Here is an 18246-nt window from a genome sequence, read left to right on the forward strand (position 1 = left end):
AGATACAAAAACAAATTGACTAGTATTATGAGGATATGTAAGAAAGATTATTATAATAAAATATTAAACGATAATAAAAATAATATCAAGGGCATATGGAATGTGTTAAATAATATTATCAGGAATGGATCAATGAATATAAACTACCCTCAGTATTTTGAAGACAATGATACAACTGTAAGCGATATGAATGATGTGGTTAATGGTTTAACAATTTTTTTTGTAAGTGTGGGACCAAAACTGGCAGAAGAAATCGATAATCCAGTCAGAAGAAGGAGAGGGGAAGGTTGTGGATTTGTTAGACAGCAACCCAAACTCAATGTTTTTGAAAGCAGCTGATGAAAAGGAGATTATTGACATTGTTAGTAATTGTAAGAATAAAAGGTCTACAGACTGGAATGACATTGATATGGCTTTAATCAAGGTAGTCATTGGTGTAATTGTAAAACCCTTAACTTATATTTGCAATTTATCTTTCAAAACTGGTGTATTTCCATGTAAAATGAAAACTGCCAAAGTCATCCCACTATACAAAGCTGGAGACAGAAATCAATTTACAAATTACAGGCCGGTGTCGTTACTCTCTCAGTTCTCAAAAATATTAGAAAAACTGTATGTAAGTAGATTAGATAACTTTATCGAGAAGCACGAATTGCTAGTTGATAGTCAATATGGATTCAGGTCAAACAGATCGACATCCATGGCATTAATGGAGTTAATTGAAGACATTACCAGTTCTATAGATAACAAGAAATATGCAGTGGGTGTATTTATAGATTTGAAAAAAGCATTCGATACAATTGATCGTCATTTGCTAATCAAAAAACTGGAAAAGTATGGAATCAGAGGGGTTGTACTAGAGTGGATGAGAAGCTACATAAGTAAAATACATCAGTTTGTGCAAATAGGGGACTGCAAATCAACATGCTTAGAAATAACTTGTGGAGTCCCACAGGGGTCGGTTTTGGGCCCCAAATTATTTATTTTGTATATTAATGATATATGTAGGGTGTCAAACCTCTTGAAATTTGTGTTATTTGCAGATGTCACTAATATTTTCTGTGATGGGGACAATTTGCAGCAGCTTTTGGAGGTGGTCACAGCAGAAATAAGTAAACTAAAAACATGGTTTGATTTGAATAAATTATCATTAAATTTAAACAAAACCAAACTTATGCTGTTTGGAAAACGCAAAATAAATACACAAGTAAAAGTAATGATAAATAATGTTGAAATAGAAAGAGTGTATGAAAATAAATTTCTGGGTGTGATCCTTGATCACAAAATCTGCTGGAAACCCCATATAAAACATGTGAGAGCAAAAGTAGCACGGAGTATTGGAGTGATGGGGAAAGCAAGGCATGTTTTGAATGAGAGAGCACTGTATATTCTGGACAGCTCACTTGTGTTACCGTATTTAAATTACTGTGTGGAAGTATGGGGCAACACCTACAAAACCACCTTACAATCACTAAGCACACTACAAAAAAGAGCTATTCGTATAGTAAACAATGTAGGATATCATGAACACACCAATATACTGTATTTAAAATTACACACCTTAAAGATTAAGGATCTGGTAGAATTTAAGACTGCACAAATAATTTATAAAGCAAAAAATAAACTGCTACCTGTAAACATACAAAAACTGTTCAAAGACAGAGAGGGGGTTTATAACTTTAGAGGGAAACTAAACTTGAAGCAGCATTATGCTCGGACCAATTTAAAAAGTATGTGTATTTCCATTTGTGGGGTGGTTTTGTGGAATGGTCTTGACGAAACGATTAAGCAAAGTATGAATATAATGCAATTTTAATAAATGTACAAAAGATATATCTTTGAAAAGTACAGTAATGAGGAAGGAGAATGTAAATCACACAGATGTTAATGGTGCTTGTTCTTTTCTTTTTTTGTTCTTTTTTTCTTAATAGCTTGATTGGAGTAGTTTTATTTGAATTGTCTGTTTAGTTTATTTTATTGAATTTTGCATTTGTTAATGGTGAAAACTGGGGGTAGGACTTGACAAGCATAGGCTTCTTCCTATCCCTTTTCGAACGAGTCTAATGTGTATTATGTTGAAATTGGCTTTTGATTTTTTAATTTATGTATGAATAATAATAATGGATGGGATTTATATAGCGCCTTTCTAATACTCAAGGCGCTTTACATCGCATTATTCATTCACTCCTCAGTCACACTCGGTGGTGGTAAGCTACTTCTGTAGCCACAGCTGCCCTGGGGCAGACTGACGGAAGCGTGGCTGCCAATCTGCGCCTACGGCCCCTCCGACCACCACCAGTCACACACATTCACACACAGGCAAAGGTGGGTGAAGTGTCTTGCCCAAGGACACAACGACAGTATGCACTCCAAGCGGGATTCGAACCGGCTACCTTCCGGTTGCCAACCGAACACTTAGCCCATTGTGCCATCTGTCGTCCCGATGTATGTACATATATGTTATGTATATGTGTGTATATGGGTATATGTATGTATGTATATATGTACATGTATATATGTGTGTATATATATATGTATATATATAATTTTCCTTTTATTTATTCATTTTCATCTTTTCTTTTCTTCTTTTTTTTTAATCGTTCGAAATAAAAGAAAAAAAAAGATATCAATCAATTTCACCACTTTCCAAATGTGTGCTGTCCCATCTTTAATAACTGACTAGCAGGGCATCTGCAATGTTGATAAAGCACGCACACCAAAATCCTATACTTCCAGCGGCAGAAGACTGCAGGAACTGGACAGATGTGTGGTGCGCCCATCACCGTTCCCGTCGGAAACCAACATATTCAGTCTGAAGAAGGGTTTCGGCCCAAAACGTTACCTATTTCCTTCGCTCCATAGATGCTGCTGCACCCGCTGAGTTTCTCCAGCATTTTTGTGTACCTTCGATTTTCTAGCATCTGCAGTTCCTTCCTGAACATATTCACTTACCTTTCTGGATCCCCTTCCAGAATGTGTCATCTTGGTCATACGGTACAGAAACAGGCCCTTCAGAGCAACTTGCCCTTGCCGATCACGATGCCCCATCTACACTAATCACACCTGCCCATGTACTTCCAAACCTTTCCTATCCATGGACCTGTCCAATGTCTTTTAAATGTTATAGTATTGTACCTGCCTCAACTATCTCTGGCAGCTCATTCCACTTGCCCACCAGCCTCTGTGTGGAAAAGTTGCCTCTCGGGTTCATTTAAAAAAAAATTCCCCTCATCTATGTCCTCCAGTTCTTGATTCCCCTTTTCTGAAACTCTTTTTCTCATATTTTCACTTCTCTTGTGGCTCTCTGCAATCTTCTGGCATATCTGTTCTTCTAAATCCCGTTGACTATTTAGGGCTATGGTACCGTTTAAACAAGGTGATCGTCCCCTTTTTATTTCTCAGCTCCACCTGTTAATATGGGCTGAAATAGAGATATATAAAATGGAAGATCAGGGCATCTGCAAAACCTGTTTGGTCAATTTCTGTGCAAAGCTGAGAGGTGCAAATTGGTGCCAGGAAGTCTAGGTCCTAGATTGAACTATCAGATAAGGTGAGGTCCAGATGTCCTCACTATTGTTAAAATGTATGAGTACTTTGCAGAGAACCCCAAAGGTGTTGCAACTGCATTAGCATGATAGGCTGGCTGCAGAAGGATTGTAAATACTGTCAATAATGTTGCAATATGTTTGTGTTACTGTTTGATGATTGGCTGAAGTGTGAACCCTTGTTTGAATTGTTTATACTCCCCAGGAGAATGTTGCATTACTGGATTGATTGACTTCCTTCCAGAAGCTTCTGTAGAAACATTGTAATGGGATACTTTGTAATTAGGTTGGGGAACTGTCAATAAAATCTTAATGTAATCGATATCTGTGATTGGTTTGTAGGGGTACCACCCCCATGTAGATCTGCCCCCACAGGGTTCGATGACCTATAAAAGGTAACCCCCACGAGGTTCGTTATCAATCTTCTGGAGGAGCGTTTGGGACTGCGTAACCTTTTGGAAGTATCTGCTTGCACGAGGCTGAAGAGCTTGGACAAGCAGAGACAAGGATCGATCCCGCGGTGTGGCTAGGTATCATATAGGGAATTTGTTATTGTGTCATAAAATAAAAGTTTAGTGGTCCAGTGCTTGACTCGGTGTTTTACTGAACTAGACTAAGGGGTTTAGCTCCAGGAGCATCATTACACAACCATAAATCTTCATCTGTTAAACCATTAATAATGTAATCTCAGAAAACTGACGTGAAATTCTCCTTAATCAATAAAGCAACACCCCCTTCCTTTTTTACCCCCACTTCTATCTCTCCTGTACACATGTACCTTGGAAAGTTAAGCTGCCAGTCCTGTCCCTCATAGTCCATAGGGGTTATGGGGAGAAGGCAGGAGAATGGGGTTAAGAGGGAGAGATAGATCAGCCAATATTGAATGGCTGAGTAGAGTTGATGGCCCGAATGGCCTAATTCTGCTCCTATCACTTATGACCACAGCCAGGTTTCCAAAATGGCAACCATGTCCCAGTCATACGTACCTACCTATACCCTGCCTTGCCCGTCACCTCTCGCATTACAACTAATGCAATTCAATCCAACAGGATTTCCTTGCTCCCTGCCATGCACATACCTGTTTTGTCCACTGAGCTTTCCATACAGACTTCCAGCCTCTCACTTGCCTCAACTACCGTGAAGGTGGGAGAGAAGCAGCAGTCGGAAGCAGTGAGAGCTAGTATTGGCTGGAAGTAGTTGGAGTCAGAGGGAATGGCTGAGAGGTAAGCTCTTGGGAGTTTTTTCAGTGTTTCTTTTCAGTAGTGGTTGGTTTAAAAACTGGCCGGGACCAGCTTAGAACACATACCTTCAAGGTCGGCAGCAGGTGAACGAGTGTAGGGATTGGCTGAGGAATTAATTCTCAAATTGGTAAATTGGCAAATTAGGCAATTAATCAGCTAATATAAGCAAGGTTTGCTCTAGGGTAGCGGCCTGTCAGGGAGTTCTCTTGCGAGAAAAGTGCCCAGCGAGAAAAATGCGAGTCTTTGGCTCGAGAGGTGCCTTGTGAGAAATGTGCGAGTCTTTGGCTCAAGAGTCTTCGGGGAGATGGCTGAGGAGAGGAGACTAAGCCAAAAATTGGAGAGGACGAGATGCGGCGAAGATATGGTGGGTAAGCTGATTCAGTGTGAGGCTTGCAGGATGTGGGAGGTCAGGATCACTGATGATGCCTCTGGCTACTACAACTGTGGAAAGTGTGTCCGGGTTCAGCTCCTGAAGGACCGTATTGGGGCACTGGAGATGCAACTGGATGATCTCAGGATCATCCTGGAAAACGAGCGTTTCCTGGACAGGACCTACAGCGAGATCGTTACACCAAATATACCGAAGAGAGAGGAAGGGAAGGAAGCTTGCTGTGCAGGAGACACCAGTGGATGTACCTCTTGAAAACAGGTTCACCCGCTTGGAAGCTGTCAGGACAGAAGACACTGCCATTCTGAGCGTGGGACAGGTCAAAAGGTGACGTTGAGTTAGTGTATGGGTCTCCGTTGACGGTGCCCGGGGAGTTCATTCCGCCGGCACGGGGCCAGGTGGAGCAGCCTTCGGACACTCTGCAACGTCTTCGGCAAACGGTGGGCAAGCTGGAGCCGGTGCCCACGTCTCGTCATGGGTCCTTCCGTCCGCACGTTCCCTCTGCTCTGGAGGACTGCCAGTTCATCTTCCTTCGCAGGGATGCTCATCCGACACCTCTCCAGCGGCCCTACGAGGGTCCCTTCCGAGTCCTAGAGCATGGCTCGTCTACATTCATCCTGGACATGGGGGATCAGCATGAGAATGTTTCGGTTGTGCGGCTGAAGCCGACGCATATTGACATTGATCGGCCGGTGCTGGTAGCGCGGCCCCGTAAACGAGGGCGCCCTCCGTCTAGGATACCTCCTCCAGTGGCTACTCCGCTCCTGCACCTGTTGGTCAGTTGCCCGTTCCTGTGCCGGGCATGGTGTGCACCCTCCTGTCTGTTTTGTGTCTCGGGTTCTTGGGGGGGGGGGGTCCCTGGGGGTTAGGCCACTCCTTAGGTCATCCCCCTCGGCTATTGAGTGACAGGGACGTTGGTCTGCCACTGGGTTTCCCGAGGTCCTGCTCGGGTGTGTGTGTGTGAACCAGAGAATCTTGTTCAGGTGCCTTTTGGCAAACTCCAAGCAGGCTGTCATGTGGCTTTTACTGAGGAGTGGCTTCTGGCAGGCCACTCTACCATAATGGCTTGATTGGTGGAGTACTGCAGATATAGTTGTCCTTCTGGAAGTTTCTCTCATCTCCATAGAGGAACTCTGGAACTCTGTCAGAGTGACCATTGGGTTCTTGGTCACCTCCCTGACCAAGGCCCTTCTCCCCCGATTGCTCAGTTTGGCCGGCTCTATGAAGAGAACGGATGGTTTCAAAGTTCTTCCATTTATGAATGACGGAGGCCACTGTGCTCTTCTGGACCTACATTGCTGCAGAAATTGTTTTATACCCTTCCCCATATCTGTGTCTCAACACAATCCTGTCTCGGAGGTCTACGGACAATTCCTTCGTCTTCATGGCTTGGTTTTTGCTCTGACATGCACTGTTAACTGTGGGACCCTATATAGACAGGCGTGTGCCTTTCCAAATCATGTACAATCAATTCAATTTACCACTGGTGGACTCCAATCAAGTTGTAGAAACATCTCAAGGATAATCAATGGAAACAGGATGCACCGAAGCTCAATTTTGAGTGTCATAGCAAAGGGTCTGAATACTTACGTAAATGTGATATTTCAGTTATTTATTTTAAATTACTTTGCAAAGATTTCTAAACATGTTTTCGCTTTTTTATTATGGGGTATTGTGTATAGGTTGATGATAAAAAAAATGAATTTACTCCATTATAGAATAAGGCTGTAACGTAACAAAATGTAGAAAAAGTGAAGGGGTCTGAATACTTTCATTGTATTGTGTGCAGTTTTGGTCTCCAAATTTGAGGAAGTACATTCTTGCTATTGAGGGAGTGCAGAGTAGGTTCACCGAGGTTAATTCCCGGGATGGCGGGACTGTCATATGTTGATAGAATGGAGCGGCTGGGCTTGTATACTCTGGAATTTAGAACGAGTGGGGATCTTATTGAAACATACAAGATTATTAAAGGATTGGACACGCTAGAGGCAGGAAACATGTTCCCGTTGTCGGGGGAGTCAAGAACCAGGGGCCACACTTTAAGAATAAGGGGTAGGTCATTTAGAACTGAGATGAGAAAAAAGTCAAAGTCAAATTTATTCGTCACATGAACACGAAGGTGCAGTGAAATGAATTTTCCAGCAGCGATACACTTAAGAAAAACACTCAATACACAATAGAATTTAACACAAACATCCACCACAGCATTCTTCACTGTGGTGGAAGGCAACAAAGTTCAGTCAGTCCTCCTACTTTGTTTATCCGTGGTCGGGGCCATGAACCCTCTGTAGTCGCCTCTACGGATGGCCAGATGTACAGGCCCTCTCGTCGGCATGATCCAAACTCAGATGTCGGGACGGTCAAACACACTCCATGGCTTGGAGTGCCCGAATCGGCAATTTCCTGCCAGAGACCGCGGCTTCAGGATGTTATAGGCCGCAGGCCAGCTGACGGAGCTCTTTTCCGGTGATCCCCGGCAAGGGATCCCAGACTGCAGATGGGAAGTCTATGCCCCGCCCGCGGCTAGAAGCTCCGCAGACCACAGCCCCATGATGCCAAAGTCACCAGACCAGCGATCGGAGCATTCCTCTCTGGCGACCCCCGGCAAGGGTTCGCCCGCTGCGCCCGCTGCAGCTCTGGGCCCGACTCCGGGAAAGGCCGCTCCAATCCAAGCTGTTAGACCGCGAGGGAGGCGACATGGAAAAAGTCGCCTCTCCGTCGAGGAGGCGACCAAAAGCGGTTTCTCCCTTTCCCCCCCCCTCACCACCAACCCCCACAAATGACACACCAAAACTAACATTTAGACACACCAAATAAAACAAAAGTCAAAATAACAAACACGCTGCTGGCGCGCAGCACCCGACCAACCGAAAAAACGTTTTCACCCAGAGTTATGAATCTGTGGAATTCTCTGCTTCAGAAGGCAGTGGAAGTCAATTCTCTGGATGCTTTCAAGAGTTACATAGAGCTCTTAAAGATAGCGGAGTCAGGGGATATAGGGAGAAGGCAGGAATGGGGTACTGATTGGGGATGATCAGCCATGATCACAGTGAATGGCGGTGCTGGCTCAGGGCCGAATGGCCTGCTCTTGCACCTTTTGTCCATTGTCAGTCCTACATTGGATCCCACCCTCCTGCCAATTGAAACTCACCCGTGCAGCACGAGCAATCATGCCTGCCAGGATATTGGTTCCCCTCCAGTTCAGCTGCAACCCATTCCTCTTCTACAGGTCACTTCTGCCCCAGAAGAGATCCCAATGGTTTAAAAATCTGAACTTTATTGTGGTGGTTCAGGGGGTGGGGTTGCAACACAACAGGTGTGAGTACAAATGTCTTCAAGTACTACATTACTAAGACTGTTAGCTATGGTTTTAACTCTTTTACCCACGGTTTAGCTAACACAACATCAAGGTCCCCCTTCTGCTTTGGATACATAAAGTAATGACTGCCCTGTAGTCATAGTGATAATGTGGAAACAAGCCCTTCGACCTAACTTGCCCACACCAGCCAAGTCCCAGCTACACTAGTCCCACCTGCCTGCGTTTGGTCCATATCCCTCCAAATATGTCCTATCCATGTACCATGTATATGTACCTCAAGGCCATTCCCCCACAACATGAAATTTGGAAGTTTATGTTGACCATCAAAGACCCATTTACATGGCCAGCACAGTGGTAGAGTTTGCAGCGCTGGAGACACTTGTTTGATCCCAGCTGTACGGATTGTGTACATTCTCCCCGTGACCGTACGGGTTTTCTCCGAGATCTTCGGTTTCCCCTCGCACTCCAAAGACGCACAGGTTTGTACGTAGATTGGCTTGGTTAATGTAAAAAAAAAAATGTTGCTGGTGTGTGTGTGTGTGTAGGATATTGTTAATATGCAGGGATCGCTGGTCAGCGTAGACTCGGTGGGCCGAAGTGCCTGTATCTGCGCTGTATCTCTAAACTAAACAAACTAATAATCCTATAGTGTATTAATTTATTTATTCCCCATACTTTTGTAACTCTCCCTAGATGAGGGCACAATTTACCAATTAGCCTACCAACCTGAACGTCTTTGGGATAACCATGGCACCCAGAGGAAATCCATGGGATTTCTCCCACAGGGAGAATGTGAACAATCTGGAATTGAATCCCTCTGCTGCTGTGATGTAGCAGGTCTATGAGATGAACCATTCTGCCATCCATCTAGTTGTTTAAGATTATAATTGCTTATGTTCTACTCAATTAACTTCATGGCCTATAACTACTATTTTTTTTACAATAATTTAGATTTTAGGATGGTTCCTGACCTCAGTCTAATTTCAACCAGCAGCTCGCAACACTGTTCCCCATCATTTTCCTTAACTTTGTACTTTGGAGATACTGCGCAGAAACATGCCCTTTGGCCCAGAGTCTGCGCCAACCAGGGACCACCCTGCACACGAGCACTATCCTACCCACTAGGGACAATTTACAATTTTACCTGAAGCCAATTAACCCACAAATCTGCATGTCTTTGGAGTGTGGGAGAAAACCAGTGCTCCCAGAGAAAACCCATGCTGTCACGGGGAGAACGTACAAACTCCGTACAGACAGCACCCGTGGTCAGGATCGAACCCGGGTCTCTGGCGCTGCGATACAGCAATTCTACTGCTGTGCCACCCTCAACATTTAAAAGACAGCGCTGTGCCAGTGCAGAAGGGAGCTCATGGCGAGCGCTGCACCGCCTTGCTGGGCCAAGTCGCCGGTGTGGAGCCAACCAGGATCTGGCCCGTCTGCCAGCAGATCGCGAAGACACGCCACACGTGCAACGGGAGTTCCCGGGGAGCGCTGCAATCCGTAGACGGAGGAGCTGCCCAGAAAGTCCAGTTTGCACACCGGAGACAGAGGACCCACCCGCTAGGTCTGACTACGCCGGACACCAGGGCTGGCCCGGTATGCCCAACTCCCCCGCCGCTGCAGTGGACCCATGTCGCAGAGCAGAACCCGCCCAGTAGGCCAGACTAGCCTGCTGCGCATCGAGGACCACGCGGCCAGCATATATAAAATTTAATTTTTTTCAATAAAATCTCAGCCTGACGTCTGGAAAATTACACCATACATGAGAATCTACACAATATGTTTGAATTCCAGAGTGTTAATAAGTGACTAAACTATCTCCCCTGTTTGAGAAGTTAGCGCCCCATTTAATTTACATGTATGCAAACATATCTCTAAACAGAATAAAGAAAGCAGCCTGTGTTGCACCAGTGACAAGTTACACAAGGGCACCAAATTGGGTGGACTGAAGCAAAAGCAGTATTTAAGGAAGAGACGAGACAAATGTTTCATTAAGCAAATATTATTTGAGAAGCAGAGAACAAAATGACTAAATACAGCTACTCACAATAAAAAAATCCCCATATTTTTCTTCAAATACAAGATGTTCATTTTCTAAACTGTGCTTTTATGTCATACATCAACTAGCCATGCAGTTATCAATATCTAAAAAATACTGATATATAATAGATAGTTAATAGCCAACAATTAAGGCAGACATTTCACACATCGTACCCTTCAAAACTAAAAGGTTTTGAATTCTGGTTTACCAAGACTATACAATCAACATTAGAATTCAATTAAAGGCTAACATCAGACCCAAAAAAAAAAAAAATCAAAAGGTGAGTTAAGAACAGGAGATGGAAAATCCAGTTGTAGAATTCCAAGGAATTAATTTCAATTCCTGTGCTGCGACATATTTAAACGTGTTCCTATGGAAAAAAAGAAAAAATGAATGCAAAATTGTATTAAAACCCTCATTTATCAAAAGAATCTAAGTCACTGTTGAATTTGAAATAATCTATTTGCAAAAGTTTAATTATTTCTTTGATTTTATTCTCTACATTTAAGTTTTTCACTGTTAACCTAAGAAATTATTTTTTCAAAAAGCTATTGATCCTGTAGTTTAAGTATCATTAGTGCTCACACATTAAAACTGCCTGCCAGCATCTTCCTACAACATTCTTAGAATAATATGCACATATTTTAAATACATTTTCATCATAATTGCACATTAGTGCAGCAATATTTATTGTTACATTTTCTTTAAACTGGTTTTTAAAAATCACAAAATAGATTGGAGCACATTCTCAATTTTTATGCAAATTTGAGAGTTATGAAAACCAGTTATTCAGAGCTCGACAAATTGTTGTGCATTCAATGTTTTGCTACTGGTATGGTTGTGTAACTAATTATTGAAATGAGTATCAGACAACAATTTGAATTGAATCAGCTCTGTTTATATTTTTACAATAAACATTTTGATAAATGAGTAATCTCTACACGACTGATTAAAATAATCGTATAAATTCGTTTAACACGGTTGTAACTAGTCAAGAACAAATTATGCCAAAATCAAGAGAACACTAATGTAAAAACAAAGCATAGTCATACTCATTTTTATTGCAAAGGAAGTAAAGTGCTTTCTGTTGTTGATTATGTCAATTTGACAACAGAAATTGTATGGCACTGCATTTATTGTAATGAAATAATCAATGAAAGCATAATTCAAAATAAAATTGCTTTATCTTAAACTACCATTATTAGAAAGGGGTATTTGTAGTTTAAAAATAAACCAAATGTATAACAACTTTTAAACATGTTTAAGAAAGAACTGCAGATGCTGGAAAAATCGAAGGTAGACAAAAATGCTGGAGGAACTCAGCGGGTGAGGCAGCATCTATGGAGCGAAGGAATATGTAACACCTATTCCTTCGCTCCATAGTTGCTGCCTCACCCGCTGAGTTTCTCCAGCATTTTTGTCTACCTGCAACTTTTAAACATGTAACTCCATTTTTATGCTGAGGTCGATGGTTTGTTATTTTAGGTCTTACAATATTCTCCAGGAAGAATTGCTTTATTCAAACAATGGACAAGGTAAATAAGGTTGATTAAATATTTGCAAGTAACATTTATTTCTAAGATACTGCAAATGGTTTTCAAATATTTTCCAGCAAAGAAGGAAATTTCACATTTTATTGAGTTATTCTTCATTAAACTAAAACTGGATTTAGCAACCAAATTCAAAAATAAACCCCTAGTATTCTCCCTTTTTGCTGTATCCAGCAAATCTCACAGTAAAACACCATGTATAGATGTTAGAATGACATAAAGTGCTGAAGTAACTGGAGCTAGAGTAGGCCAGGCAGCATTCCTGGAGAACATGGATAGGTGATGTTTTGAGTCGGGGCTCAAAGACCTCGGGGTCAGTCTGAGAGAATCAGGTGCAGAGTGAACATCTTTCTGACTCTATATGGTCAAATAACCTACCAATGCCTGTCCAACCACACAATTAAAACTCAGGGCAATGAACTGCACATGCACTAGCACTTATGCAACTCATCCTGAAGAGTCAGTAGAGATGCAAAGGGTGAAGGAAATGGATAGGACAGGTTTGGAGGGATATGGACCAAATGCTGGCAGGTGGGACTAGTGTATCTGGGACAACTTGGGCCAAAGGGCCTGTTTCCACACTGTATCACTCTATGACTTTGAAAAGGGTTAATGTTTAGACCATATCCCTCAATCATTTATTTCAGCGACAAAGTAAACACATGCATTTATTGGAAACTGAATTTTTCAGTACAAAACTGCAGGAAAGATAATTAAGCAAGCTTAATTCTTGAGGTGATATTGCAGAACTTTGTTAATGCAAATGATACTCAATAACTCGAGTTAACAGTTCAATACTAAATGTTGTTAACATAGCTCCAACTTTATGTACTTGCATGTTTTCAGTGTTTAAAATAAACTGCAAAGACTTGTTAATTGTGCTACCACTCATCATTTAGAAAAAGGAGACAATTCAAATGTAACTTTTCCAGTTCATTTCTTTATCAATTTTTTGCAAATCTATTTTTTTTTTAAATGTATACACGTTCTAAATTCTAAAGGAATGTAAAATAGATGCCTAAGCTTGCAATAGCAAAACTCTGCATGATAATATCTAGGTCAGGGCTGTCAAATGTAGTACTGCATTTTTTTTTTCCAATACTAACAAGAGTATTTCCTAAAATATTGAAAAAATTGAGAAACCTATTGAACTTGTGATATAACTGTTGCTTCCTATCCATCTTTTGAGGCAATTCAAAAATTGGGACTGTGAAAGAGGCTACTTGAGACTAAAACTAGAGATGGATTTGCAGCCCAGAAGTACCCAGGTAATTAAGAGCTGTGGCAGTGATAATGTGGGAGAGCTGCTTTTGGGAACAAGTAACAGTACTTGAATAAATGAGAAACAAGAACATTAAGTGCTACAATACATTGAACACTAGGATGCAGAAGGATCAGTTTCGTTTAGAGATACAGCATGGAAACAGGCCCTTCGGCCCACCGTGTCCATGCCGACCCATACAGTAGATATATCCTACACACTAAGGACAATTTACAGAAATCTTTGGAATGTGGGAGCATCGGGAGAAAATCCATGCAGTCACAGGGAGAACGTATAAATCCATACAGACAGCACTCGTAGTCAGGATCAAACATGGGCCTCTGGTGCTGCAAGGCAGCAACTCTACCTCTGTGCCAACTCTGTGTACAACTAAGTTGTATCGTTGAAGATGACTTGTAACTTTGCATTCTGTGGAGCTGCAGAAAATTTCCGTATTCCCTTCCACAAACCCTTTCCCATTTCTAGGCCACTGTAGAAATGGAAAAAATATTCATTTTTGACATAGCCTAGTTTTTAAAAAAAAAAGTGATTATGAGCAGATACTGGATTCTCTTTGCCTATTTAAATTGGGGTCAAGGAAAGAGCATTCACGTCACGGCCCTGTTTCCACCAATCTTTCCACAAACACGCACAAGAAGCGACAAGACAGACACCATTGTATGCAGATGCCGAGAAGCGTGTTCAACTCTGGCTGAACAACTTCTAATCTTGTGTGTGGACGATAAGAAGAAGACCCATTTAAATTGATCCACTGTTATTTAAGACAGCTAATCAGTTAATGTAACAAAAAAGTAGGATCATTATAATCAGACTATTATCTAAATGGTGGCCGACTAGGAAAAGGGGAGATGCAGCGAGACCTGGGTGTCATGGTACACCAGTCATTGAAAGTGGGCATGCAGGTGCAGCAGGCAGTAAAGAAAGCGAATGGTATGTTAGCTTTCATAGCAAAAGGATTTGAGTATAGGAGCAGGGAGGTTCTACTGCAGTTGTACAGGGTCTTGGTGAGACCACACCTGGAGTATTGCGTACAGTTTTGGTCTCCAAATCTGAGGAAGGACATTATTGCCATAGAGGGAGTGCAGAGAAGGTTCACCAGACTGATTCCTGGGATGTCAGGACTGTCTTATGAAGAAAGACTGGATAGACTTGGTTTATACTCTCTAGAATTTAGGAGATTGAGAGGGGATCTTATAGAAACTTACAAAATTCTTAAGGGGTTGGACAGGCTAGATGCAGGAAGATTGCTCCCGATGTTGGGAAGTCCAGGACAAGGGGTCACAGCTTAAGGATAAGGGGGAAATCCTTTAAAACCGAGATGAGAAGAACTTTTTTCACACAGAGAGTGGTGAATCTCTGGAACTCCCTGCCACAGAGGGTAGTCGAGGCCAGTTCATTGGCTATATTTAAGAGGGAGTTAGATGTGGCCCTTGTGGCTAAGGGGATCAGAGGGTATGGAGAGTAGGCAGGTACGGGATACTGAGTTGGATGATCAGCCATGATCATATTGAATGGCGGTGCAGGCTCGAAGGGCCGAATGGCCTACTCCTGCACCTAATTTCTATGTTTCTATGTTTCTATGTAATACTAGAATCTAACAAGCTAAAAAATTGGTAATTAACTTATTTTACATTCTTGCTGAAAAAGGGCAAAATGCATGCCAATTGTTACCAATGCGTATGAACAATATTGTTAGTTTTGATCCATGGCAATGTGCATGGGGTGTTGTATAGAGGACACTATATAACTATGTTTAGCAACCCCAACTTAATTAATATTAAAAATAAACTCAAAATAACGTTGCTTACATTAATTTCACTGATTAATATCCCTGCCTTACTAACCTCATTCCCTGTACGAATAGATACTGTGGGTAAGCCAACAACTTGTATGAATAATTCTTATTTCCACATTTATTCAGGGTTCCGATTTCATTTTCACATCATTTACATGACATCCTTGACAAATGTTCATTCGCAAGGTTGCTCAATTAAAAGTTTACTACTGTTGCTGGCACTTCATACAACCATCAGTATTTGGTCAGAATAAAAATAAATATCCCAAAAAGCAGTTAGAATCACCTGTATATAGTGCGGCATGGCTATCCAATCATTGTGATACTCTGCACAAGTTCAAATTGACCTAAAATGAGCATCTGACCATTTTGAAATAATACAAATATGGAATATTTTAAACTGGCAAAAAGTCAAAAATTGATGAGATTTTTTGGATTTTTTGGATATATTGGATTTTTGAAATTATTAATTATTTTTGAAATTATGCTGTTTTTGAATTGTTACCAATTTTCAGAGTTTAAAGAAACATCATGCAAACATTTGCCCAAAGGATGTGAATACAATTATGTTTCTGCTGACGGCATGAACAGCTTGCAGTATTTACTCATACATAGCCTTAAAATCACTGCCTGCAGATTAACTGAATTCACGTATCTGACTGTTGAATTGCATTCATATGCGTTATGAAATGAACCAACAAAAGATTATGCACTTTTACTTTTATATAGCATGATCTTTGATGAATACAAATCCATTTATCAGTGAAATTTTCAATTCTTGGCCTAGTTACCAGCTTAAGCACTTTAATGAAATAGACTGTTCTCATTCAAATGGTTAGACCTCTGACACCGCTGACCATAAACAACTACTACGGTTACTGTCTTCCTGGGGTGATGCGTTGGACTACCTCTCTTCCCAACAGTAGGTGATTGTGCAAAGGGAAATTTACAACAAAAAAATGCTTGTCTAAATATCTTTAAACACAAATCTTAGAAAATCCAAGCATTAATCCAGCTCTCATCAAAAGATATACCTTTTCCTCTTTGTGTCTCTCCTTTCTCTCCTCTTCATCTTCTATTCCTCCATTTTCTTCCTCCTTTTCATCGCTTCCCTGATATTTGTCATGTGTCCACTTTGGACTGCTGCTCGATTTTTTGAAAATAAATCGCCCACGTCCTCTTGGAAAAGTACCTCGCCCCCTTCCCCTTTTGGCCCAGTAATCCACCCCATCATCTCTGTCATCATGCTACCATGAAGAGAGAAAAGAACAGGAAATACTTCACCAGTTTATCAGGTTATGTCTTTTCTGCTGGAATTCCCCAAAATTACAATTTACCCATACAGATAAGAAAAGGCACATGCAAGCCACCATTAAAAATACCAAAAGTACCAAATACTGTAATAATCTAAACTAGATCTTAAAATATGCACCAGAACCTGCCACTTGTTTTACATATGCATCTGAATAGCAAATGGAAACACTAAGCAGAAGGTTGCAGATGAGCACATTTAGCTGTCAGGATAGTTCAGGATAAAATCAGGATTACCATAAATATACGAACAGACTTCCTGCAACATGTATAAACAAAGCATTGCAAATTCAGAGACCATCAGTAAGTTCAAGTAATAGAGGGAATCTACGTTCTAGTTTGCATGATTAGAATATTTAAGAGCCGCTGTAGCTAAAGCCAAGAATATGGTCTCACCAGAAAGAACAGAGAATTTTAGCCATCCTGGAACCATGCCTTATTTGATGATCCATGCATTATAGCAGCAACATTGATGCTGGTGAATAGTTTTCTTAAATGTTTGCATTACATAATTTAAATCTTTTTTATCACAATCTGCTTTAATATATTATAATTCTGAACTGGCATTTCAAGTCTTTTATCTTAATAATGTGCAGTGTCTCTCAATGACTGAATAAAAATATAATGGAAATGAATGGGGGCTGTTAAAACAGATTTATAATATTCATTAAGGAGGAATGCTAACAAATGCCACTTACACAATAAATCATTAGCTAAATGTGAGAAAGTGTATATTTATGTGCATTAATTGTGGTGGGATTGTTTGAGGGAGGGAGAGAAAACAGCAAATTCTGAAGAGCAGGCAATGCCAATACCCACCAAGAAGTATTTCTTGCTCTTTGGAGTATATTCAGGATCCCACTCTTCTTCCTTGGGTCGTTTTTGAAAATTTGGATTTGTAGTACTGGTGGAAACAGTATTCAAACCAGAGAAAGTTCCTCTGGCTCTCCCTCTGCCACCTTTTATTCGGAACTGCTAAATGTTCAAAGCACATAATCTGTTAGATATTTCATGAATAGCATTTCCTGCAATTATTTCAGTGAGAAATTAAATGGGTTGGTGGAAGGATAAAGAGCAACTAAGTAAAATGTTGCCAAAATATGTTGTTTTTTAAAAATACTCCAGTAAACTTCTAATGTTAATCCTCATGTGCTATTTGAATCATTCATCTGTATCTTGCGATTCAAAATATACAATAGAAAGCATTGAATGTTACAAAAATGCCTATTTGATTTATATTTACGTGTTAAATTTAATGGTTTGTTAATCCTAAAAATTATTATTTTTAAAGAGATAATGACATGGTCCAAATACATTAGCAAAGTACACCAACGATTCAAAATATTCTATGCCAATAATTTGCAGATTGCTGTTCACTTCATAAACTAGAGAAGGAACGTATATTGTGCAACCAACCATAAAGAAAGTGAAATTTACAACTTACTCTCTTGCTTCAATTTTGGTTATTGTGGAATAAAGTTCATTTGTACAGCAATGTTTCTAAGGAAGGAAGTTGTTAGTGGAAACAAATGGAATTACACAGTCTCCTCCTAATACAGAGTGGTATATTGTCATTCTTAATCAATTTTACATCTTGCACATTAGAGTAAAAATAAATTAATCTCCAGAAACTCAAACATCTTCAGCAAGATGGCAAATAGCTATAGTCTTTGTCAGTTTATCAAAACTAAAAGACTATGCAAATAAATGTATGTTCTTATCCAAGTGCTATACATGAACTTGCCATCCTGAACTCTCATTTCCTCTCAGGAAC

At 40.7% G+C, this 18246-nt stretch overlaps 1 protein-coding gene across 6 annotated transcripts in view; it reads right to left on the reverse strand.

The window, feature by feature from the left end:
- Positions 1–10479: 10479 nt before the first annotated feature.
- bclaf1 (BCL2 associated transcription factor 1) overlaps positions 10480–18246 on the reverse strand; it is a 44906-nt gene continuing 37139 nt past the window's right edge. For 4 of the 6 annotated variants that reach the window (XM_033020957.1, XM_033020954.1, XM_033020955.1 and 1 more), the window contains 3 exons: positions 17292–17447; positions 16196–16408; positions 10480–10904 (listed from right to left, as the gene is read on the reverse strand). In XM_033020957.1, the coding sequence (XP_032876848.1) occupies positions 10893–10904; positions 16196–16408; positions 17292–17447 (381 nt within the window). In that variant the 3' untranslated portion in view covers positions 10480–10892. The remainder of the gene's footprint in view (positions 10905–16195; positions 16409–17291; positions 17448–18246) is intronic. The other 2 variants (XM_033020959.1, XM_033020958.1) reach the window with 1 other exon arrangement.

The sequence above is a fragment of the Amblyraja radiata genome, chromosome 5 (assembly GCF_010909765.2).
Source record: "Amblyraja radiata isolate CabotCenter1 chromosome 5, sAmbRad1.1.pri, whole genome shotgun sequence".
NCBI classification, from domain to species: Eukaryota; Metazoa; Chordata; class Chondrichthyes; order Rajiformes; family Rajidae; genus Amblyraja; species Amblyraja radiata.